General features: G+C 37.4%; 1 protein-coding gene across 1 annotated transcript in view; it reads right to left on the reverse strand.

Moving 5' to 3' along the window:
* The window catches only part of LOC104616725 (serine/threonine-protein kinase Nek11-like), a 28837-nt gene extending 3839 nt beyond the window's left edge, over positions 1-24998 (reverse strand). Inside the window, 3 exon segments of the mRNA XM_010281824.1 lie at positions 2972-3090; positions 7341-7506; positions 24829-24998. Coding sequence (XP_010280126.1) covers positions 2972-3090; positions 7341-7506; positions 24829-24998 — 455 coding nt within the window.
* Between the last annotated feature and the right edge of the window lie 1652 nt (positions 24999-26650).

Consider the following 26650-nt stretch of genomic DNA (forward strand, 5'->3'; position numbering starts at 1 on the left):
TGTATAAACTTCATTATCACAGGAAAAGAAAAACAACCTGAGGCAGCAAAAAAGTCCTGTTTTAAAATACATTTCCAGCATAAGAGTTTTCAAAAAGAGCAGAAGTTTAACTAAAGCTGTGCAAGAAGGACAACCAAGAGCATAGTCTATGTCTACAACCAGAAATAATAACTTTTGCTGCTCTGGAACAAAAAATCCCATCCACAGCAGCTGGATTTCCTAAGGAATGGCCCAAGGAAGTCCAACACACAGGCAACTAACACTTCAAGCTTCTTTTTCTAGGGAAAAGTTTTCTTCGCATTAGAACATAGTTCAAACACATTACATCTTTTTTCCATATCAGTAGAGAAGAAACCATGTATGACACCTCCATACATAAACAGAGGGATGTTATTATGTTTCACTAATTCAAATTAATTTCTGTAAGTAGTTTTAAATTCTTTTAAGCCTAACCTTTTCCATTTAAGCTATTGTTTGGCTCTAAACTAATAAGATAAATATTAACTTTTCTAACGTACATACAGTCAAATAACACATGATACAATACAGGAAGTGCAAATAAAAATATTTGTATGTGTCTGGAGAGATGCTATTAAATAGCTATGATTCAAAGACAGAAAATGAAATGCTGTTTGGAAAATCAAATTGCTGCTTTCACTGTGGAATTAAACTACTTTTCAGGAAACCCAGTAGTGTAATACAGATATTTACCAAAGAAAGTTTATTTGTAAGATTTTTTTTTTATATTTATTTAAGAACAAGTAGAAGATGAGAAAAATAGAGAGAAGAGTAGACAAAAGGGATGTATGGGAAAACAAGAGATAAAAGAGGCATGAGGAAATACAGAAAATGAAAGACAAAAAGAATAACTTATACAATAAAATAGAATAGTTCAGTTGGAAGGGACCTACAATGATCATCTAGTCCAACTGCAATATTATTATTATCCTGCATTAGTCTGCACAATGCGTCCTCTAAACACATACATTAAAGAAAGGATTTCACCAAAAGTGGACTTTGCAGATTACCAAAACTTTTAATGATAAATTGTTAAACTGGAGTTCGAGAAGGGAATTCAAAAACCCCACACTGATAGTTTAATTAAATGGTCAGGATTTTTATTTCCATTTCCCTCTATCCTTTTGGCCTGAGGTGAATGCTGAAGAGCACCGCACCCCAAGAGAGCTCTCTTCGTTGTGCTGCCATCATTGCAGCCTGTGGGGTGGCATGTCATGTACAAGCCCCATATAAATTGGCATTTACGCACCAAAATGCTCTTGCATCCTGGACAGCAATTCACTCTGCCCTTTTCCCACTACAGTCTGACACTGCAAGTGCAAAAAACTCATTAGGCATCTATCATTTTAGGTCAACGTATCCCACATCTTTTACTTCAGCTCAACTCAGAAATGGTTGTTCTTGGTGACAGGTGACTATCTCTACCTATTGTGCTGTCGCAACTCAAGTTCAGGCAACAGAATTTGGCCCAAGCCCTGCTGTGAAAGATATTTGAAACAGCTACATCAATTTTGTGTTTTCACTTCCAACGCAGTGCATAATAATCTTGTTTTCTGAGTACTCATGCAGGATAAAAGACTATGGATTCTAGTTTACTTTCATCTTGGGAAAAAAAAAAAGAATTCTTATCTTCAAATTCTGGGTGTAACCTACTCTTCAAACTTAAATATCTTCTCCCCCTGGCTATATTAATAATTTAGGCCATTATTTTAGGCAGATTACCTCATCTCCCCAAAACATGCAGGTGATTACAGACAAACAACCTTAGCCTCTGCTAAAACAGCCCTTGCAGCAACAACATCCCTATAAAGTTCAATAGGAATAATCATCCAAATAGTTCAGCTTGGCAGGATGAAAAATCTTGGACTTTTGGGCTACAATGCTCTTTAGAAAGGATTCTCTGCCTTAGTCATTAACGTGACATTTCAGAGCTGTCAATAGGCAAAAGCAACAGGAAGGGGAAAGAGGAAAGGAGAAGGTGCTGAAAGCCGGGCTAACTACGACTGGCTCCCTGTTTCTGAAAAACTCTAGGAAAGGAGCCTTGTACTCCCATTTACTCATCCGTTCCTCCAGTTCTCAGTGTGGGTGGCAGTGTGCTGGGCCTTCTGTTCCTGGCTCAGCACAGCACTGCATCTCCCTCATACCATGCTAAATAATCCCACCTACCTCAAAGGTGACAGCACTGGGTGACGCGGGAAGGGGACCAAACAGGGCTCATGCACATGTCCAGTACACCGGCAACAAGGGAACTGTTTAAATCACTGAAGTCAGCCTGCCTAAATCACATTACAGTCCAGAACTACACCCACGGAGATGACCAGGTAGGTATTCACCTGTACCTACCCCTACTCAAACAAAGTGTGATCTCCACACATCACTGTCCAGGTGACCTGCAGCAATTTTTCAGGTTAATCTTTTATGTGCTGTTAAAAAAGTAATGTCTGTTTTCAAAGAATGTATGTACGTAACATACATAAATAAAAATAACATACATATAATAAAAAAATAACATACATAAAATCTCACTGATTTTAGTGTGAGTACATCCAGAATATATATTGGATTATTCACATTAAATATCTGCAAGAGATCCTTGTTGACTCCCCTTGAAAAAGCTGACTTTGTTTTAACCTTTTAATCCATTTTCTTCTAACAATGTTGAACTATTTCTATTGTGCTAAATTTTTCACTTGGCTATTTGAAAAACTATGTCTAACGCTGAAAGACATCTACCACTGCGCTGCTAAAAGATATAATACACAGTGTTCTTGCAGGATGGATAAGTAATTACACTTTAGGTATACAACATATACTACAGCGGTTTGGTGACCAGGACTTTATACCAATACAAGACAATCCATACTGTTTCATTTCTGTTTTAGTATCTGCAACTAGTCAGTAAGTCTACTCACTCCCCTCCCAAGCTAAACGCTTTCATGTTAAAGGACTGTACCTTTCATGCATGTAGTTGACTCCAAGTAACAACTGTATAAACCAGTCTATTATTTGTCTTTGAGCGAATATTCTCCCGGATTCTTTGTACTCTTGAATTTTAAAGTCTAGATCTCCACCCTGAAAAATATCACAACATAATTGTACATTGAAAGTAAATTTTTAAAATGTCTTCTACTTCATCAACTCCACCTTCTTGGACCTTCAGGCTTCCTACCACGTAGTCTGTAAAATGAACACTTGCACATGAATGCTGAACCCTCCCAGCACCAAAAGCATACAGAACTAAGGATCAAAATGAGATCAAGGAGTCTGCCTGCATAGGGAAAGCAGGTCAGTTTTCTCTTAGTGTTACACAATATCCTTGAAGTTTTCAACTGTTCTCACTTCGTGTCACCCAGCTTTAGACATGTACATCTGAGCTGGTCACCTCAAACTCCCTTTACAGTTAACACAAAGGAACAGGCACCTGTATAGTGTAATTATCTCTGCCACCTAGCTGTCTACCTTAGGAAGAGATGGATCATGTTGTAGAAAAGCTGCTTCTCTGCAAAAGTTTATGAGGGCCTACATTGACTGGCTAATATGCAGACACCTAAATCAAGCACAATGAATTGCCCTGATTGGTCCAAATAAGTTTACAAATTTGGGAAAAGCATTTCCACTTAAGTCAAATATTGCACAGTCAAGTGACATTTATTACGCTGAAATAACCACATCACCATCAAAGAAACCATGCTGTTCTCTTAAGAATTAAAACACAGTTTCTTTAATAATGATACTTTGTCCCTCTTCCAAACTCCCTTCTGGTAGAAACAAAGCCAAATTAAAGCTTCAAGAATCTGTAGCATGTGTTATTGTAAACACTTCATTAAAACTACAATTGATCATGAAGTAACACTAGAAATGGAGCAATATGAGACACAGTAGGCAGTAAAAATAAACCAGAAAATATATACAGAAAAAGACTACTTGAAAACTGTCAGTCAGACGTTTGAAAAAATCAGTTGAACAGCAGCATGATGAAAGAGGTTTTTGAGGCAACTTATATAAAAATTGTTCATTTTGCTAAAAAATAGACAAATGATTGTTAGCTGGTTCTTTATCCAGTTTATAAAACAAATTGATTTTGTCTACAAGAATACACACTAGTGGCAAGCACTATGTTGAGGTAACTAATCCCAGAGCAAAGGCACTGTGAGTCTCACTGTACTCTAGTGACTAAGTACCTTACATCAGGACAGCTTATTCTCTGTAAATCATTACTTTTACATTATACATTCTGCATAAAATCAGAAGTTTTTTTGTGCCATGTACAATAGTTTAACCTGTACAACTGTACCTGTACCACCATTTCCCACCAAGAACCCTTCCCTTCTCTGCACTGTTGAATCTCAACATTTTATGATGTCTTCAGCATTTATTGTTTTTCTGTTCCCAACACCACCACTGCCTCACACTGCTGCTACAAAGTAAGCAGATTCTGTCCTTGAAGAGCCATACATTTCTGTCCTGTACTTTAACAGAAATTTACAGTAACTTCTGCGATCCCTGAGGTTCTAAGTTACAACATTCAAGACTGAGTGTGTTAAAGAAAAAAAAAGTTTTGTCATATATGAAAATTGTGTTCCCTGACAACATCCTGCAATTTTTAATTGAAATGCCTGAATCATCTCATTCACTAGGGAAGGGAATATGGCTTCAGCTCTCCATCTGCCTCCCTCCTGCGGCCAGAGAGAAGGTCTTCTGGGAACTTGGAGCTCTCAGCAGCTGCTTCCCCTTTGCAACTCCAAATGTTCAACAGCTTCCCCCTGGTGGCCTGCAGCAGAGCAGAGGAAGGAAAGAAAAAGTGTTGCTGGGTACACTGCTGCATGGCAACCAGATGGCCTGTGTCTGAGCCTGCTCACACACCTCAAAAATAATGACTCGCCTGTTCCAGACAGCTGCTCCAGACCATCCAGAGCCAACTGCAGCAATAGCCCAAGACTGAGGGGCTTTTCAAACATGTGTCAGCTGGCTACTGGCCACAAGGGACTATGCACTACCCAGATGAAGACAGATGAAGTGTGGCAGGCTCCAATCACCATTTCTCCCTATCCCAAGCTGTCCTCCATCACAATCACACATTGCCATGAAAAATGCAGAAAAAAAGAAATGTAGGACCTACAGAGTTAGATTGGTGGGTACTCTCTTAAGTTGGGGGACATTTCCTTCAAAACGTCTAAGGAGAACAAAGGCAAGTTGAAGTACTACATGTGCTCTCAAGTAACTGTATGGATTTTTACCTTCAAGCAGAGAACACTGGTCTCAATGTCCTACAATTGATTTAACCTTGATTTTGTGTGTAAAAAGGGAAAACAAAAATGCATCATAAAAGATTTCTTGAAATACTGCTGCCATGAAACTCTGAAGAAGTTTGTTAACCGAATTTTGCATTTCAGAAGGTCAGTATAATGAAGTTCATAAGGAATTTAACAAATTAAGTAGATAGGGAGTTTCCGAGCTGCAGTTTCTATTTAAATGTCAAGAGTATCAAATACACCAGTAACTTATTTAAAACAGCTTAGCACCTAAAACTGATAATGTGAACTGGCACTTATTGCTTTAGTTATTCCTTTTGCTCAGATTTCCTTAGCATCTATATACTCACATCACAGCTGAAGAGACAGAATAATTGTTTGGGGAAAGTACAACTAGTCCTAGTTTATGATGTATTAAAATGATGCAACTTTACAGTTTTACTTTGTAAAAACTGTATTTATTGAAGACCAATTTGTGTCACACAATGAAATCCAAGGTTCACAAAGGCATTTTTGTTTGAAATATGACTTACCTGACAATGTTTATATTGCCTGTAAGATTTTGATTTGTGAAAGCTGCCAAAGAACCTCCAGAACATTTTCATGCAGGGTAGATTACATTACCTGAGTAAAAAAAAATTTCCAAGGGGTGCTGCAGCAGCTTGTGATTACTATGGTGATTGCCTAAAACTTTATTCCAGATCAAAAAAAAAAAAAAAGAAGAAAAAAGAAAAAAGTAAAAAAAGCAGTGGACCAAAGCCACTAGTCCAGCTCTATAATGCTGCTGAAGAGGGTCCTTTATTCCTATAGGTTTAAGTGATCTGGTGTTGGGACACTTTCTACCACTGGCAGAGAAAAAAATGAATCTTAGTGCACAGAAATATCTGGGCAGTTAGAATAATCCTTCAGTTCTGAACTCTGCATTTCCACAGAGAGTTGGCAATACCAAATTTCCATGAAGCCCCAGCTGTCAAACATTCAGGGAATGATGCAAAGGCCTTCTGTATGGGTGTTAAAATAATATGTAAACAAATATTCAGATTGCATAACAGAATTGAACACTTCATATTTAATTTTTAAAAATCCCAGCAACAGCTAGGCATTTAACTGTCATCAAAGAAAGCTTCTAAGGAAGCCGTGACTGGCAGGAATAGTACTTCTTTAATTATTCACACCAAAGTTGAATGCTTGAAGAAATGTGATTAGTTAATACAAGTCTGACTGGTGGACAGGTAACCCAGTAGTCCAAGGTCATTAGCTTCCAAAGCATTTCAAATGTCTAGCAGAGCACAACTGAAGAGTCTGCTTCACAGTTTCATAAAAAGATCACTGTATGTATAACAGATTACATTTTTTAAAACAGCACACCTGAAGTAGGCACTTGTTTTATATAAACTCTTAAAAAGCTGGCTTAAATATGTATAAATTATTTTCTTAAAACCTTAAGATAGATTTCATCAGCATGTTTTTAAACCAAAGGCTGGAGTGAAAAAAACGGGTAGCTCTACTGTAGTACATGCTGCTTTAATATTTTTTGGATCCTCTAAACTCTGGTCTTTGACTCACACTGTTCTCCACTTCATAAAGCCATTACCAAACTCTTCATCCATATGATCAGGCTTGAGCTTCTTGTAATCACCTCCAAATCACAAGCGAATTTTCCCTTCCTCATTTACATCTGGTCTCATACCGTGTCCCCATACTCCCAGTTTTATCCTCTCTTACCTATCAGTAGTACATGTGGTAAAACCTTTCTGAGTTCACCCACAGATCTGGTAATGTGTCTGTGTTTAAGTCTTTCTTGTATTACTGATTATAGTGAATGAAATGAATTTGTGTTTAAAATTTCCTCTTCTCTGGTTTGTTTGTCTATGAGCTACAAGTCTCATGTGAGCAGGTAACATTGCTTATTTGAAATATGCCTAACGAGTAGCAGGTGATACCACAAGTAAGAAGTAAGAGTAAAATTCCAACTAAAACATTAAAGAAAGTTGGGCTAGGTTTCTTTTAAGACCCTATTTTAACGCACACATTCTGTCAAATTTCTTCAAAGTAATCTGTAAGTCTCACCTCACAATATTCAGTGATAATGCAGAAACTATCTCGCTCCACAAAGCTTGCATAAAATTTGACAATGCCTGGATGGTCTAATTTGGAGAGTAGCTGTGCTTCCAGATTTGCTTCAACTGTTTCATTAGGCTTTAGGTCTCCAACAGAGATTTCCTTTAGAACCTTTCTAGAGGAAAACAAGAAATCTTTATATTAATAAAAATTAAAAAAAATAGAAAAATCATGTAATGCTCAAAAACCCATCACAATTTCTTTAAATGCAAAATAATAACATTAACCAAGCATTTGGCAACATAAAATGATGAGGCAAATATGGGTAAACAAAGAGAATGCATTAAAATGCAAATAAATATGCTAGTCACCATCGCAATTCAGCAACATTTTAAAAATACTATTAAGTATTTTTCCCACTAAATCCCTACTACACTGTTTTCTTCATGACACGTTTTCAGTGCTACGGACTACTGCATAATAATAAACACAAATAAAAAATCAAATCTAAGTGGCTTCGTACCCACTCAGATCACATGCTTAAGATTCATACAGAAAATAAGTAGTAGCAAGAAACTGTTTGTTTTTGCTGTTTCTGCCAAAGTCTCTTCATGGAGGCATGAGAAAAACCACACAAAAGGTAGTATTTCTGTGACCTATTCTGATGATAAAATCATCATTATTTTTTTCTAAAGATCAGCCTGCCCTTCATCTGAACACCTAAGTGGAAAGTACAAACCTAGATTTGTGGCTGAAACCTAATTCTACTGTTTAAAATAACTATAAATTTCAGTGATTAACATTCAGTGATTAACATTAAACAACGTTTAGGCCCTAAATGCCCCAAAGCTGAAAAAAATTAAAGGGATTTTTCATATTCTTCAACATGTGAACATGCCATAGGAGAAATTGTTCTTCAGACTTAGCTCCATATGGTACCTGGAGTTGGGGAGTTTACTGTCAACTTGTCCTGGGAAAAAAACCTTAGTGCAGGGCACTATGAGGAATCGTACTTTGCAGGGATCTTCCTGATGAAATTTTTAAAAAGGGCATACGTCACACAAAGGCAGGCCATTTCCACCTACTTTACCAGCTGCTGAAGAATGGATCATTGGTCTATGTCTGAAGGAGCTGTCTGAAACTATTAGAGAATATCACAGTATTTTACTGAAACAAAATGATGAATTTCCAGAACTTCTAAATAGGTGGAAGGTAAGTTCCACACTGAAGGGATGTCTTCACAGTGCTTTTAGTAATTTCCCATTCAATACTGTATGGCTGTAAAGTCACAGTAGCTAAGAATGACAGCAACAAAACCACAGTAACTCACTTGATCTAAGGAAAAAAAAAGCTGTATTTCTTCCTAAGAAAATTTCTTCCTAAATCTCAACCACCAGTTTCTGACTAACAATGCATGAATTTTTACATGAACTTGCCTAATCCCCATCTGGGCAGTGTGACAAAAAAACCCATGCCATTTGATTTGTCTCCATCTCTACAGACAAGCTTCATACTACACAAACAGGTAATAGCTACTGCAACCTTCTCATCTTCAGCTGACAAGGGGACATTATTGCTTCCATCATATATGTTGTGTCACAGAACTGACAAACAGAGTGAGTCCTTGCTAAACATCACTTAATACAAGCTTCTTGTATACCCAAGACAGCAATAAAAGCCTGATGTGTTGATGTGCAGGGGTAACTTGTCAACTTAGTCACTCAGTGATTTTGATGCTGTCATCAGCTGTCAGACAACAGACAGGTGTTTTTCTTATTAAAATTCATTCCCAGAAGAACAAATCAGGAAAATGTACTTTTGTAAATAAAGTATTGGTTTTCTGCAACACAATGCTGATTCATATCCAGGACCAGAAGTCATTTGCATCTAGAAAGAAAACTTTTGTGATGCAATCGAGATAAAGCATATCTGCATGCCACTGGTATATGTGTGTACTGTTTCTGTATGCACATAAGGTTTGATTTTACTGAGTTTAAGACAATAACTGGACTTCATACTTCCTGCAAAGCTTTTGAGATCTACTTTAGTAAATGCGCTTAAAAATTAAAAATAAAAATTTAAAAAACTGTACATTGATTAAGTGTTGCCAAAGAAGTTATGTCAGGGTCTCAGAAGTCTCACAGAATAATAGTCTCCAGATGTAAACTGGCTCTTTTCTGGTAACTTTAGAAGAAAAAGCAATGAAGCTAAAAGCCTTCAGTCAGAATTTCATCTGTGTAAGTTAACTATACTTTTCACTATATAAAACACTTAAAGAGTGCTTAAATTTACCCCATTTCATTATTTACACAAGTAACTTCTACCCGAAGAAGCAGCTAAAATGGGCACTTCCTGTGATTTAGAGGAGTCCTAAGATAACTCAAATTTGGCATCCCTGGTGATGCCAAATAGGCTGATGGATCCATAAGCTGATGATAGTCTTTCTGCCTATCAAAAAAAAAAGGTCAGTGATCGTAAGAAAACCACAAATTTTTCTTAGCTAAACAATCCTGATTGCATTTCCCCTCTACGAAGAGAATCCAGCTCTACACTTTGAAGGAGACAAAGCTTTTGTTTATATGATCCAACCTGCATTTTAAGGTTACAATAAAAAGTTATCACTGCTCATAATTCAGCCATTGTACTTGTGTATCATCTGCTGAAAATCTGCATGCATTGAACAGTTTAAAAACATATAGTTAGGTAACACAAAATATTTTAAGCAAACCTTTTGAAGCATGTGACATGAACATTTATTATGGACATTGGGAATAATACTCTCCTAAGGTTTTGTCAAGACTCCATCTGGAATATACAGGTCCATCTGAAAGTCAATTTTTTTCATAAAACCTGCCCATCTATTTTCTGCCACTTAGATTCGAGTATTAAGCAGGATTTAAAAGGTGCAAAACTATTTGCATGAACTAAGAAACCACAGATTTAGGCGGCATATACAGAAAAACAGGTAAAACAACTAAAATGTGGATGCCCTCCAAACACAATACTTAAAGCTACCCTTTTTGATATAATGCTAAAAGAGATGTACCAATTCAAATTTATTTATTATTCTAAATTACACTTAATTTAGAATACAAACATATAAGCAGATGATAGAATCATTTAGATTGGAAAAGACCTTTAAGGTCATCAAGTCCAACTGCAAAGCTAACACTGCCAAGTCCACCACTAAACCATGTCCCTAAAGATAAGATAAAATGTCAGTGAACAGACAACTAGAAAACTTCATTACAGAAGTGCTAGCAGATATCTTAAACTTAAATACAGAACAAAAGATTTTAACTGTGTGGGAAAAAACCCTTAGCCTTGCAATTTAATAGCGCAAAGACACTTCAAACTTGATCTTGAACTGATCACAACTGAGAGAGTCTTGTAGTGAATGCATTCACATCTTAAGAGCAAAAAGTGCCGGCTGTCGCTCTTTACATCCAACTTGGAGGAAGCTGGGTCTGGTACAGGTAACAGCATCCATCCCTCCAGGGTGTGAAAATAATATGAGAACTAAGCCCACTCCCCACAACACAGAAAGCAGTGGCCCTGCCTCTGCAGTGCCTGCGCCTCGGCAGGCTCACAGACCTTCCCCGGGAACACCTTCTGGCTTTCATCAGCAAAACATTGCTGGCTTGCATTGTCAGGCTTTGAAACACAGCCAGGCCAGCACACTGTGTCTGAAAGCGCAATAATGTGGAGCAAATGGGGATAAATAGAGCAAGACTTAAAACAAGAGAAAAACAAGCATGGAGGTGGAATCCTCCAGGATATGGACACCCAGTGGGAATCCTTTTTGAGCTTTACTAGTGACTGACAATATGCCATGGCAGTGTTTATCTCAGCCTACTTGCACTTATCTAAAATTAATGTTTTACAACCCATCTGGTATTTGTTTACATTGATGACATACTTTATTATTATATAATTTGGTTTATTGGATCAGATGCAATTCTTAAAAAAAGACAGCCTTTCTCAAAACGCATTCCGTTTATTGAGTAAACTGCAACATGAATTATTGACTAGGTACATTTACTTGCTGGCAATGGAGTAAAAGAAATATAACTCTTTTAATGTCAAGAATAAATAGGTCAAACTACCACAGAGAGGGTGTGCTCTAGGAATATATGATCAAAATTTGAAGGTTTTAATTAAATAGAAACTTCATTTTACACACGCAGTCATTCAGTTAATTGTGGCTTGACATTAGCAAGACCTGCTAGCAGGTAAGCAGTGTGCAAAGCTAGGAATTTATCATTCCATATAGTTTATATTTCCAAGTCATCCTGACTTCAGTATGGAGAGTTGTGGCATAACCCATAACCATATATTGTATTTCCATCCACTCTGACCTTTGTAGGACTACCTCTTCATCCTGGAAACTCCACAGTACAAGGACCACCTGCAACTCTGTAAAAATTTATCACCTCATCTGCAATTGGATCTGAAATTGGTCATAAACAATAAAATAAAAGGACCGCTTGTCTAATTTATAATGTCTTAAATTTTATTTATCAAACGGCAAACCGAGAAGGTATGATACTACAAATGGGGACCAAAATTATGAACAGGTGACAGCCCTCATGCACGAGTCCTGTCTGCACAACAGCTTCCACCATATTAAAACTGTTTCTTCGGGAAATTCAGTAACAAGAACACCATCTGCATACAGACAAGATGAAGTCACCCATCGTTACTGCTTCTCACAGCCAGTTGCTTTCTAGAATATCACACAGTTGATGAGATTTGCATGTTATAGCTGACAGTGTAGTTCTAAAATAATAATTTTAGATTTCTGGTGACAGCTTCCACACACAAAATATATTACTGGAATCTAATTTTTTAGATATAGTACTGCCTGTCCCCAGCTTCAACTATCCTTTCTGCACAGTTTATATCCAGATATTACAGATTCCCTTTGATTTGACATTCCACTGTGCACATGAGGCACCCATGTAAAGTTACTTGCCCACTGTCAGGCCTTATAGTTTCCTCACGTTTCCTTTCCTCTCACATTTACACATTTGCACATCCAGCTTTTATTGCAATTAAGAAACTTGCTGATTTTATATGCCACTCCATTGCCTGGAATCTACTTCCCTCACTTAGATTGGTCTTCTAGTTCCATTGTAATTTTCATCTAATCCATCCCATCGCACATACAGCTATGCTGTTACTAATAACCTTACCAGATTTCTCCGCCTGCTGTCAGTGACTGGCTTTCCCGCAGTTTACAGCTTAGTATCAAAAATAAAAGAAACCATTCCTTACATTTTATCCATTATATTTGGAGTACCACTATCTGCATGCTCAGACAATTTAAAGACACTCATTCACCTGTTAGGGAAAAAAGGAGCTGGTGAGACCATGAAATACAAAAAGTCATCATACACAAATCAGTCCTACCTAGAACAAATACTTGGTTTCAGTTAAGGAAAGAAACACTCACAGTAAATTAAGAGCACCTGATTTCTGTGGGGAACTCAAGAAGATTACCACACTTCCAATGAAAAACAATGAGTGCTCTTTGGTATTATATGTTTACTCATTGGCCAAAACATTTCAAACCTAAGTATTACTATAGAACTCCTTAAATCAAATGTTGGGCTCCTTTTATCATTCCCATGGCCATTACTGATTTATTACTTGAGCCATAAACCCACTTCAAACCTAAGTATTGCTCCACAATTCCTTAAATCAAATGCTGTGCTTTCTTTTGTCAATGCCATGAACACTATTGATTTAGGGATCTGGACAGGCTAGATGGGACCTGGACAGGCTGGATCGATGGGCAGAGGTCAACTGTATGAGGTTCAACATGGCTAAGTGCTGGGTCCTCTACTTCAGTCACAACGCCATGCAACGCTACAGGCTTGGGGAAGAGTGCCTGGAGAGCTGCCCAGCAGAAAAGGACCTGGGAGTGTTGGTCAACAGTCTGCTGAACATGAGCCAGCAGTGTGCCCAGGTGTCCAGGAAAGGCAACAGCATCCTGGCCTTTATCACAAATAGTGTGGCCAGCAGGAGTAGGGAAGAGATCATCCCCCTGTACTCAGCACTGGTGAGGCCACACCTCGAATACTGTGTTCAGTTTTGAGCCCTTCACTACAAGAAAGACATTGAGGTGCTGAAGCATGTCCAAAGAAGAGCAACAAAGATGGTGAAGGGTCTAGAGAACGAGTCTTATGAGGAGCTGCTGAGGGAACTGGGATTCTTTAGTCTGGAGGAGGCTGAGAGCAGACCTTATCACTCTCTACAACTGCCTGAAAGACCGTTGTAGCAAGGTGGGTGTTGGGCTCTTCTCCCAGGCAACAAGCAATAGGACAAGTAGAAATGGTCTCAGGTTGCACCAGGGGAGGTTTAGATTGTGTATTAGGAAAAATTTTTTCAACAAAAGGGTTGCCAGGCACTGGAAAAGGCTGCTCCAAGGAAGTGGCTGAGTCACCATCCCTGGAGGTATTTAAAAGAGGTGTTGACATGGTACTTAGGGTTTAGTGGTGGACTTGGCAGTGTTAGGATTATGGTTGGACTCTTAAAGGTCTTTTCCAACCTTAATGATTCTATGATAATCCCTGAGTTAACCACTAAGAAATCAATTGCTATATGAGCACTGTAATATCTGTAGATGGATTAAATACAGTTTCATTTTGTGAATAAGCACTTTAAATAATATAACAGTGCTTAAGTTTCTTTGAATGGTGATGAGAATTCATAAATTTACAAGTGAAACGGATGATTCATTTTTTATTTCCATCAGCAAGTCACAATTATAGCACCTACAAACATTTTTTGAGATGCCTAATTTTCAAATGCTCTAACATATGCACTAACACTGAACAGCTCAGCTCATGATGTAAACAGTTTATGGTTATTTGAAAATTAACAGCTCCTAATTAGTATCCCAAAGAAATGAGAATATATTTTCTGGGACAAGACCATGAAAGAGAACGCTGTTGAAATAAATTAGCTTCAAAGAATACAGCTTTTATCGTTTTCTTCTGCACTGAGCAAAGTCTCATATATACAAAGAGGCATACTTCACATTCTTTTTGGTCAACTATATGTGCCAACATTGAGAAAAAAAAAAAAATCAGTAATTATAAACCAAAGCAGGGTACTTGTGTTATCCTCCACAGAACTGAACAACCCGAATTACTACTGCACAAAAGCATGCATTAACATTATTTATTTAGATATTCAAATGCATTTATTTTGAATAATTCTTTGGGACATTTTGGGTTGTCATCTACATTGATTAAAAATTACAAAATAAAAGTGGACATTGAATAATAAAGGAATAATTTTCCTCTAAAACCATGGTTTTGAAACATAGAAATTTTTTCCTTGACAGTTATGAAAAAATAAAATGTAATTACATTTATAGTCTATTCATTCACTACAGCTCTAAATCAAATACTAATAAACTGTGATTGAACTGAAGAAATTTGTGTCTACTTAGGAAAATTATTAAAAATTGTTATGGGATACACACTAAATATCTGTGATTGTACTTTTTTTTTTAGCAATATTTTATCTCTACATGTTGCATTATCACCATCTACTGTTCATTCATCCTTTTTTCTACAGCTTAGTCTTATTTAAGAATGTAATTAAATGTCATGCTGCCACTAACCTAAATGGAATTTGAGAAAGAAATGTGACAAGAACTAAATAATCTGTTTATTCTCTGTATGTTTGAAGACTTAATTCCATCAAACATCAAATTATCTAAACCAGACATTTCTCCATTGCAATTTCATTACACATACTCGATAAATTTCACTATTAACTGCTCTCTTCTAATTAATGTTCCCTTTCAGAAAAAGGAGATATCATTAGAGAACTAAAGCTTGGATGCAGCATTTTGTTTTCAAGCATTATAATATGATTAAACATCTTACAATTGCCACGGTACATTCCTTCAACTTGCAGCCTTGGGCTACAGCATCTGCCAAAAAGAATTTTCCTTGTATAGGAATTAGTTTAAAATTTTTAAATTAGTGTCAGTTAGAAACTTTGAAGACAGATACCCATGTCACCTGATCTATATGGATCAGTTTACAGAAAACAGACAATTTTGAAGAACAGAAAGTTGCAAAGGGAAACCAAACACACTAATAATCGCTATAAGAATGCATTCCATAGCAACTCAACTAAAACATTTCCTCATATAAAAATTTAATCAGTTCTTTCCTGAATGTAAATACATTTGAAACAGAATTATGTTCCTTTCAATGTTGCAAGGATATTTATGTCAACAGTATTGTCCCTTCAGTGGAACTAATTCGCGGAAGTAATTTAAGTACTAATTGCTGCTACTTTCATGAGAAAACTCACTCTTCCTACATGTTCCCCATCTCCTTCGATATTTATTTCTGAGATGCATTGAAGTATCGATGGTAGAAAAAAAATAGGGAGGGAGGGAAAAGATAAAATCACATTTTATAGCTTTACAAAAGCATATTACTAAATAGACTGCAATCAAAAGCAAAGGGAATCAAGCAATGCTGAGGAAATTAACTGTGTACAACACCTATTGTTAGATAAAAAAATCTTTTAATACTTTCTAGCCCTCCTGAGTATGACACTGTGGTTTCAGAAAGCAGTGAAACATGTGCAATTCAAAAATGACGCAACTACCCAGCAACACTGAAAAGTTATTTTAGAACACACGAAGGGCACACCATGTATGTAAGAGAAATAGTATACTAGGAATTACACGTACTAATGTGTCATACTTTGTGAATTGAAAAAATAGAAAAAAAAGAGAGAAAAATACACTGACTGTCCAGTAAATCCTGAATTTATTCTACTCACTGTGGCAGTTTTCTCATTACAATGTACTGAATGCAACAAACGGCCAGAGGCTCATTCTCCATGGAAGGAATGACAGCATCCTTGATGCAGACTTAAGAGAAAACACCTTGCCAACAAGGGTGAACTGCAACAAGATAGAGTAGGCAGGCATAGTCAAATATTGCAAAAACATACTGTATCTTTGAGGCAGGTGGTCACAGTCCAACCTAAAGTACTAATACCGTACTTCTCCATTTTCTTACTAAAGCTAGCTTAGAAATGCATTAAAACTAAACATCAGTTCCAGCAAAATGAATGAGACAGAAGTGATCTCAAGGCATTTGGTTAATTACAAAACCACTAAATTCTGTCTCTGCTGTGCACCTCAAAGCACCAGTAATTTACCAACAATGCTTTAAGGACAATTCTCCACTCAACATTAAAAATAATGCTTGTAAACATTTTGAAAAATGATGAACTTAACTACTAGCACCCCTCACTGCCTGCACCCAAGTTCACAACGTGGTGAGGGCTGCAGCACTGAGTTCCCAGGAAGTCAGGTCTGTGGGGATGAGATTTAGAGTAATCCCAAGTAATATTTTATTTAAGGAATTCTGCCTCCCACTCACATAAATTAAAGACCTAGTTAGAATGCTCCTGAGCCAAATGGACAACTCCCACTGAAAATTAAAAAGCAGTCAAAGAAAAGTATACTAAAAGGAGGAGGGGGGAGGTAGGGGGAAAGGAAAAAACAGTAACACCAAAGCTCAAAAAGATGACTGAGCAGATGTAAAAGTTGTGTGAAACTTTGCTGCAGAGGATTTTCACAGGCACCTACATTACACCAGCTGAACAAGAGGTCCCACAATAGTCTGAGTACTCATCCTTTGATTTCAAAGAACCCACAGAGTATGTTTTATATTTTTTGAAAATGAGGGAACTAGAGATTTTAACAAAGGAATTGCTTGCACAAAGGCCTGCAGCATGGCTGCAGCTTTAAATTGCCAAATCCATCACCAACACAGACAGTGTAAAATCCCATATCCGTGCTCCAGTGCTAAGCTATCCTGCAGCCCCCACTAGAGACTTATCCAGCACAGGCACTTCCCAAACTTAGATACATGGAGCTCTAAATAAATTGTTCCAGGGTGAGATGGTCCGTTTCTTAGATTCCTGTGTGTTGTAACCATCAATTATGTTCTACAAATTTTAGCAGAGCATCCCTCTGCAAAGATGCATGTGTGTGTGTGTTTCCATAAGCTTTGTGGTAGCTGCGTATGAGTGTAGCTTTACCAGGGGGAGGAACACAGAGCTGTAGAGGGCTCTAACAGCAGCTCCTGTCTTCTGTATCTGTGTTGTACTTTGGCACTGCCACATTCCCACTGCAAGGGAGGTCTGCAGCTCCTTAACTCCATGTGCCAAAGGTCAGTGAGGAGCCCTACAGTGCCATGCTGAGCTGCAGGAAAAGCCTGGGCACCAACAGGGATGCAGGAGGTAGGGACTAACACACCTTCCAGAGAGAACCATACATACTTCCACACATACTCTCCAGAGAGAACTGCTTTGAATGAGTCCCAGATATTAAACTGGTCTCTGAACCAGTATTGGCCTGCACTGGAAATGCTCAGAAACAACTACAGCCATAGCTGCAACTGCCTACCAAAACTGAAGCAAAACATTGACAGTTTCACACTCTGGCAACCTCCACTTGCAGGTGTACTCTTAAACTAGGGCACAAGAGCATCAGCCACTGTTACAGCGGTTTCAGCAAGGACTTCAACACTTCTTGACTCTTGTACCATTGTTCACAGAATATGAAAGTCATGCTCAGCCATTAGAGTGGAAAGCTTGTTGAAGGCAGGCTAACTTCTTAAACTGCTCTAGCTAAATCAGCAAGACCTGTCAATGTTCTTATTCTCTCTCATTTGGGGCCAAGAATGACTGTACACCTTTGCAGCAATGGCAGTTCAGCTAACACATGATAGCCTGAGCCTTACATGAAGAAGCAGAGACACTCTTGACTCAACCAAGCAAAAGATGGTTCACTAAGAAAAGATTATTTAAAAATATGCAGCAATCAGGAAGGTCCTATAGGAAATGCACCTTTATTCAGTTTCCGAGGAGATCCTGAATATCTGTTCACAAATCTAAAAAAACCTGATGCATTCTAGTTTTAATTTCTAGTTTTTATTAGTAAATGAGGGAGAAGCAAAAAGGAAAACAGCACTATTAGATGAATATGCACATAACAACTGGCAGGAAGTCATTTGTTACTGTTTTAATCAATCCAGTGTCAAATGCCCATTCTTTGGAATACCTTCAGAGAAGCAAACAGGCAGTAAACACAGGGATTTAACAATACAATCTGCTGTCGCTTGGACACTCGCAAGTTACAAAACTCTTCTATCTTTAGATTTTATTTCATTTGTTATAAGTCATAAATAATTGAAAGTCATGTGATAAATTATTCAGCTAAGTGCACAGTTTCCAAGGAATCATAGCATGAGTCTGGATTAATGGTATAATGCAAGTCAGATGCAGAAGTTGAGCTGACACCCCACAATTACCACACACAGGAGCAGTCCAGGGAGTTTGGTGCTTCTCAGCATGTGCTTTGCACCACAGGGACATATAAGTACCTTGTGAATATTTATGAACTAGAAGTCCCTATTGCCTACTGTGTACTTCAGCTGCTTGCCCATGCATCATTATGAATTAGTGAAACTTAACCCAGAGCTTCACTTGGCACAATTGATTAGGACATTCATTATCTGTTAGTGATAGCACTGTCCTTCAAAACTACTGCTGAACGTAAATCTATGCTATTAAAAACAAAGTCTTTAACCATAATTACCTGTTATAATTAACTGATAAGCTACTCAAGGGGACTGGGATAGAAGTGACTGCAGGGATATTACTGTTTGCTACTTTCTTTATACAAAACATGTAATGTAATAACTTTGGTTAGGTCTAGGTCCATGATCACAGAATCACAGAATCATTAAGGTTGGAAGAGACCTTTAAGATCATGAAGTCCAACCATCAACCCAACACCACCATGCCCACTAAACCATGTCCCAAAGTGCCACGTCTATAAGTTTTTCAAATACTTCCAGTGATGGTGACCACCACCTCCCTGGGCAGCCTGTTCCAATGCTTGACCACTCTCTCGGTCAAGAATTTTTTCCTAATATCCAGTCTAAACTTCACTTGGCACAACTTGAGGCCATTTCCTCTTGTCCTATCATTGGTTAGTTGGGAGAAGAGACCAACACCCACATCGCCACAACGCCCTTTCAGGTAGTTGTAGAGAGCGATAAGGTCTCCCCTCAGCCTCCTCTTCTCCAGACTAAACAACCCCAGTTCCCTCAGCCACTCCTCAAGACTTGTGCTCCAGATCCCTCACCAGCTTCGTTGCCCTTCTTTGGACACACTCGAGCACCTCAGCATCCTTCTTGTAGTGAGGGGCACAAAACTGAACCCAGTATTCAAGGTGTGGCCTCACCAGTGCCGAGTGCAGGGGTACAATCACTTCCCTTCTCCTGCTGGCCACACTATTGCTGATACAGATGTTCAGAAACAAAAGCAAACTCCTCAGAAGTCTATCTCAACTTTTGCAAAATCATATGCAAGTCAAGAATCTGGGGGGAAAAAACAACACAAAAAACAACACAAATTTGTAAATTTAAGTAAATGTTCTCTAAATATAACTTTATTTACAAAAATTCATATAAATTGTTTCCTAGACACAATGTTGAAATGCCTGCCTTCTCTTTGTCATTAGAGATTGCATTTGAACAGATCATTGAGATGGTAGAGTTTTATAACACAGTACCGGCTTGATAACTACTGAGCTGCTGACACTTGGCCAACAAAACTGGCATTGTATTTGCAGATGGGTGTGACTTGAATTTCCTATCAAATAAGATCTATTAAGCTTCAAAGCATTTACATATTATATGTTAGCAAAGAACTGAAGGTAGATATTAAATACCAAGTACACTGGAAAGTTGTAGAAGAATTTATAGTGTAATTGTCCCATCAGCTTTTCCATATTTTTCCAATTGTCCTAAGTTTAGTAGCCTTGTCTACTAAGTCAAAAATTGTCTGTCTAGCAATCAACTTGGGGAGTTACTATCCAGTTTCAACCAAATCTGTCAGAAGGGTGGCAATTTCATGGATCTTAAAATGACCTTATTTAATGATGGAATGATGCACAAGAGCCTTAGTGGCCCCTGGATCTCCAAAGTTACACACTGTTTGAGCTGCCAAGTGGCCAGTGTATGTATACCAATCATCTCACCTATGCATGTGCTCAGGGACCATCATGCCTTGACCCATCTCTCTTCCAACCACTAATTAGGGAAACACAAATATTGGAGGGATGTGAAAAGGAAGGGAGAAGCTGGAACGACGATTAGAGGAAGTAAAAGAAAACAGAGGACATACCAGAAAAAGGAATGTTGTCATAACACATATGGTGAAATAGTAGGGCTTCTTGTGGTAGGTTAAGGGAACAGAGGATGCAAGTTTACAGGAAACTAGGCATCCTTCCTGCCACACACAGAATAGCTTGTTTCAAAACTATAGAACTGTCCCCCATGATACTGGGCTCTAGATGAGGATCAAGCATCTACAGTGTAACTAAAAGTTATGATAATATTTAGTAAGATTAAGATATCAAGGAATGATTTCTCAAGTAGTGGCCCAGTTATTTTCCACAGCCTTGCTACATGAACACAGGCGAGGTTTAACCTCCCTGTTTATTGCCCGCTTGCAAACTGGATAAAAATACTTCACAGCTCTAAAAAGTGTTTTCAGGTCCCAGAACAGTAAAGGTGCTAAATGCATGCTAAGAGTCATTCTTAACAGACAGTATTCCATAGTGAGCATATATGGGTCTAGAAAAGTGACTGCGTAGCACTGTTTATCCTTTGCCAGTAACATTAAATTATACAAATGTAAAGAAAAAAAATTATGCTTAGGTCCAACTTCATTACTGGTGCAACTTTAGAAAAGAACAAGAGGAAAATGAACAAAAACACATAAGAAGTAGTTTTTACACAAATTAAAACTACCATTTTTTCTTCATCTAATAAAAAGGGTGGCAAAATTATAGAAATCACACAGGACCATGAACATAAACAATTACCAAAAAATACAATTTACAAAAAATACAAATTAGGAAGCAACAGGCAAGGAATGTGTCATGCAATGCAACACTTAAGAGAGGCTTACAGTAAAAGACCTACATATGCTACTATATTTGTACTTCATAACCTTATTATTTATAGAGTATGCAACTCAAAAATACAACACTGGATGTCACTGACCTAGTACCATCTCTGGAAGTAAGTAATCCTGATCCCATCCATACACAGAACTGGAGATCAGCATGAAGCTGGCATGGCCTGAGCAGCTCTATGCAAAGTTTTATGCAAAATAAGTCTGTTAACTTGAGGCATGTGCCAAATAATTAACCCTCTCTCCTTCCCAGCTGAAGCAACTCTATACATAACACTTCACTCACCACAGCTAAAATCCTTGAGGGGTAACAAAGTACAAGGCATGCCCAAAAACTATTTCTAAAATCATGCAAACACTTTGTTGAGCATACATGAAATTACATGATAACCATTGTTAGTCTCCGTGTTAACTCACTCTGTAGACATTGCACTAACAGAAAATTGAAAAAGATACCCCTGAACAGTTTCTGTACCATTATCCAAGATGTCACTCTTCTTAGTAATTTGTGTTCTTATAATTTATTCCTATGTTCTTTCACACTGCTTTAGACTATAGCAATTTTCAGGAAACCATCTGCGTCTGAGTTCATGTTGTATACAACATTTTCCTCAGCATGTTCTAGATTATCTCTGAAACAGCAGACTTCTAATTCTGCCGAGGTCATTTGGGACCTAAATATCTCAATTCCTTTTTTTCTGCCAAGGTGCTTTCAGAACTGTACTAAGATTATTCCTTTTAAAGAGTAAGAAACATAACCACCTAATTTTTCATTCATAAGTATATATATAATTTCCCAGTGGAGAATATAACAGAAGCAGCAACCAGTACTGTTCCGTAAGAGATTATCTTCTGATTTGAAAGTAGTGTTGAGAATGTGACTTCTCATCTATTTTACCACCTTAAGAAACCAGTATTTTTAAATACAGGACAGTGTCTACACTATCTCATTATATTACCTAAGCTTTCACGTTCACCTAGGCCAATATTTTTGTCATCTATTAGCATATAAGTGACAGCAAGTTGGGGGAATCTGCTCTTCAACCTACATTCGAGGTGCAGAAGTAATGAATAACTGTGATACGCCAGTACCCCCTAGTGAGAAAAGGATGAACTACAGTATTAGCCTACCACTTCGGCTTGTTAAATACTGTTACAGTCACAAAAAGAGACTGACAAAACAAAAAAAGACTATACCATTTGATACTCAGTTTCTGTCCTGAGGATGGCGGAGGACACACTCAGCCTCATCCCTAACAAAACACAGGCATGAAATGCTGCATGCAGTGAATGTTTGTTCAAAACACAGTCACTCAGAATTAAAAGTTCTCAAAGAAAAATTCTTAAGAAAAAATAGAGGTAATAACTACTTAAAGGCAAGGCACACATTGCTTGTTTTTGAGGTTTGGCAGCTTGTGCTATAGCAGCAAATGTGTGAAGAGACACATTTCAATATACTGTTAACACTTATTTTTAGAATGTTAGGGTATGTTCTGAAGGGTCTTACAAGCTCAGGTAATTCCTGTCACCCTATTTGCATGATAAATTATTTTAACAAAAAAAGAAAACGAAAAGTATTTTCTATTGTTTTTAATGAAAGTTTTAATTAAAAGAACATTTCTGTAGAAAATTGTAGCTAAGGCTAAGAGCGATCCAAAAGTCTTATAAGCCAGCTGGAAAAAGCTAAGAACTTAGTAGTCTCTAGCCCTAATCCAATTTGCTGAGAAGCTGTAAATTGATGTAGAAGGAAAACAAGTAAAAGAATTATGTCTTGGCTGCACATTTGTTAAAGCAATATTGCCAAGAATGCATTGTCACAAATAGCAAAAGCGATGTACAAAATAATCAGAAAAAGTTATTTTATCGTATTATTGCTTATTAACGTATCCATCAATAAAGACCAATAGATGACTGTATTTAAAGGAAGAATGTACTCTGGCTGAGAAGCACATTGATTAGATGTTTCAGACTTTTTGTAAAAATTTGTTTATTTTTGATTGGATAAAATCAAAAATATTCACATTTAAATTTCACTTGGTGTAAGTATCAAACCAACAGACACACACAGTTGTACACAACAGGAAGTCCAGCCAGTAATGCATTACCCAGGCACCCAACTTCAAATTCACATACAGAAATGTCAACACTCTGAAAATGTTCTTTTGTCTTTGTGGCTTCAAAATCCTAAATGGTTTATCAACCAAATTGATGAGACCTGCCCAAATTCAGTCAGCTATGAAAGAAAAAAACAAAAAAAGATTTGCTAGCAATTTAAAAAAACAAAAGTGCTATCAGTCAGGTATACAGCAAATGGAAAGGTGTTTACTGGAATTGCTGTAACTATTCCTCTCAGGTTTCATTTGGACAACTCAATTATAAAAAAATAAGACATCAATACAGTACAGTTTCTTTTGAGACCCCTCCAACAATCTCAGTCCTTACAATGACACAGAATCAATTTCTGAAAGCATCCAACTAAGTGTTATCAAAAACTTACCTACAGTAAATAAATAAGAAATCATCAGAAACTAAGCGGTTAGTCCACTAAAATACATTCCAAAATTCTAACATTTTAAATGGTCCATGCTTTAATGGGCATTTGTAACTGAATGAAGCATTATACAGATAGATATTGCAGTAGCTGGACCCAATTAGACTAAAGATTCTCTTTTTCCACACTTTTTGAAACAAAAACATCATGTTCATGAAGGTGGATAAGCATAGGATGAAAGGCAAATGCTCAGCACTTCAGTATGTGTTCTGAAGAAAGAACTGCAAGAACCAAGTTTACTTATAAAATACAAAGACCTCAAAAATAAACTATACAATTATATTACACACACATATGTTATATATTGACATAATCATGACATGATAGCTTATAAATTACAAAGCTTTAAGCCTTTAACAAGCAGTTTTGTTACAAAGGAGAAGAGCAAATTTCTGAAACCTGGCATATACCTTTGCCCCATTCCTTGTCTGGACAATGATAAAATTCACTTCAACCTGAGTAAATACAAGGGTCTTTTCCACAGCGTATATCTTACATTAGCAACTTGCCCAAGGTATGACACTGGGAAATAGATGCTACATATATTTTTACTGTTCTTATTATTTTATACAATGCTTCAGAGGTGTACATCACTATGGACATGAGGGTCTGAAATCTTCTATCTACCTCCACTCCGTCTTGCAGAAGTAAATTAAAAAGGACTTAGATAAAAGCACAATAAGACAGACATATCGGACAAACTACTTAAAACAAAACCATGTTCAGTTGGAATGCTGAGTCAGCATAAAGTCTGCTCCTATCTTATGTCCTCAGCAAGTGAAACAGTTAAGGCTGCAACATAACAACAAACTGAGATACGAGACACAAAAACCAAAGAAAACATCTCCAATGCAAGAAATGTTCCAAACATTTTTATTTAAAGTATGTGAAGGGTTTACTTACAATTCTTCTCCTTGTTTTGCTTTTCTGTCAGAAACCAGATATACACTTCCAAAGCTTCCATTGCCAAGTTTCTTCTGAACAGTGTATCTTCTTGCAATCATAGCATCCGAGCAAGCAGAATTAAATCTGGCAACAGTGACATGCTTAGCAGTTTCTCGAAATTTCAGCATTTCTCTGTGTAACAGAAACCACATAAATTTCCCTAGAATGTAGCTTTCAAATCCTTTTACTCTTCCATGGATGTTCACAGGAAACACTAGAAACAGAAGAAATTTGATTTGTCAATGTATTCTTACTAAAATCTTCACTTAATTCTATGGCAATGCTTATAGTGCTTAGCTTGCAGAAAAACACAAACTAAGTGAAATCATTAGTTGCTAAGCTGTGGGAAGCAGACCTGATAAAGAAACTCCAGATAATGTAGATGTGACGTAGCCTTCCTCTAAACCAACCTTAAATGAATTCACTGAACTGATAACACAGGGGAACTTAAATGCAGGTGTTTATACATTGATTTATTTAAAAGTTCAAGTGCTTTTTGCAAGGACAACTACATCTATATTTCACCCGATAGTTCCCCTAGATATGGCACTCTTCCTCACCACCTGTCTTTATACCACCAGTACCTGAGACCAAAACTATTTTAATTTCAGCATACATGTTTCATGGGTATTGTATATACTGAAGCATAATCTCCACCCCTCATTTGAGTTCATCCCCATCAATAACTACCAAACCGTTTTCTCTACTCTTTCATTTGTCCCTCAGATTTCACCATCTGTTTCAGTGCTGACCTCACAGCTTCTGTGTGATTCACTACTAGTATCTTCTGCAAATTAGAGCTTCATGGCTACCCACAAGTCTACAAGACTTTCAATAAAGTCCAGTTCTTCCAAAAGTTCTTAATTTCTCCTTCACTATAATAATTCTTTCTTGACCCACCTTTCTAACAATTTAGCTTTGATTTAGAATTCTTGTCTGAGGTCCTAATTCTGCAAACATAGGGACTGCAAAGGCAAACCTCTAGTGTTTCTATGGTTTTCAATAACTGAACACGAGTTTAGAATAACTTTGTCTACTCAACCTTCCTCATTCCAAATGATAAAAGGGTAAGTGTTTCACTGCACATAACAAAACAATATTTGCTTTCATTATCTTGCCTTTATATAATGCTGCCTACATTTGTGCTTGAGGATCCTTTGGAACAAATAAAGATGTTGCAAGGTTGTAGAATCAGTGCAACTAATACTATCAGCACTGCCTGCTGCAGTGCAGCACGCCCACACTGGGTTTATTCACCATAGCATTTTAACATCAATGCAAGCACAGCAAAATGGTTGGGGTTTTTTTTGTTTTGGAAGAGAAAAGACAAATTGCCTAATTTTAAAAGCTGTATAACTGCTGATTCCAAGTCACTATCTTCACTTCCTAAGAAATGCAGAGCCTAGAGGAAGATTACAAATTTGTATCTTACAACAACAGTGTGTGCATGTGCATGTGTGCACAAGAACCTATCTTAATACCCACCCGCTGAGCTGCTGTCACACTGTACCAAAAAGCCTGACATTGCAGTGTCACTATATTATGAAACACAGCCAAATTTTAATTACTACAAGCCATCTTAACAACGATACAAACCGGGTATGTTTTTTAAACAAAAGCACTCCTGAGACTCTGTTTCTGTATTCTCTTTCAGATAGTAACAGCGACAAAAATTTTAAAATGCAAATGCTAAGCAAAGAATGTCAGCTAGAAAATCACCACTTCAGTAACTCCAAATCTGTCTGAAGAAGCATAAATGGATCATGTTAAGGTGTGAGGG

This window comes from Phaethon lepturus, unplaced genomic scaffold (genome assembly GCF_000687285.1).
Source record: "Phaethon lepturus isolate BGI_N335 unplaced genomic scaffold, ASM68728v1 scaffold7422, whole genome shotgun sequence".
In the NCBI taxonomy this organism is placed as follows: domain Eukaryota; kingdom Metazoa; phylum Chordata; class Aves; order Phaethontiformes; family Phaethontidae; genus Phaethon; species Phaethon lepturus.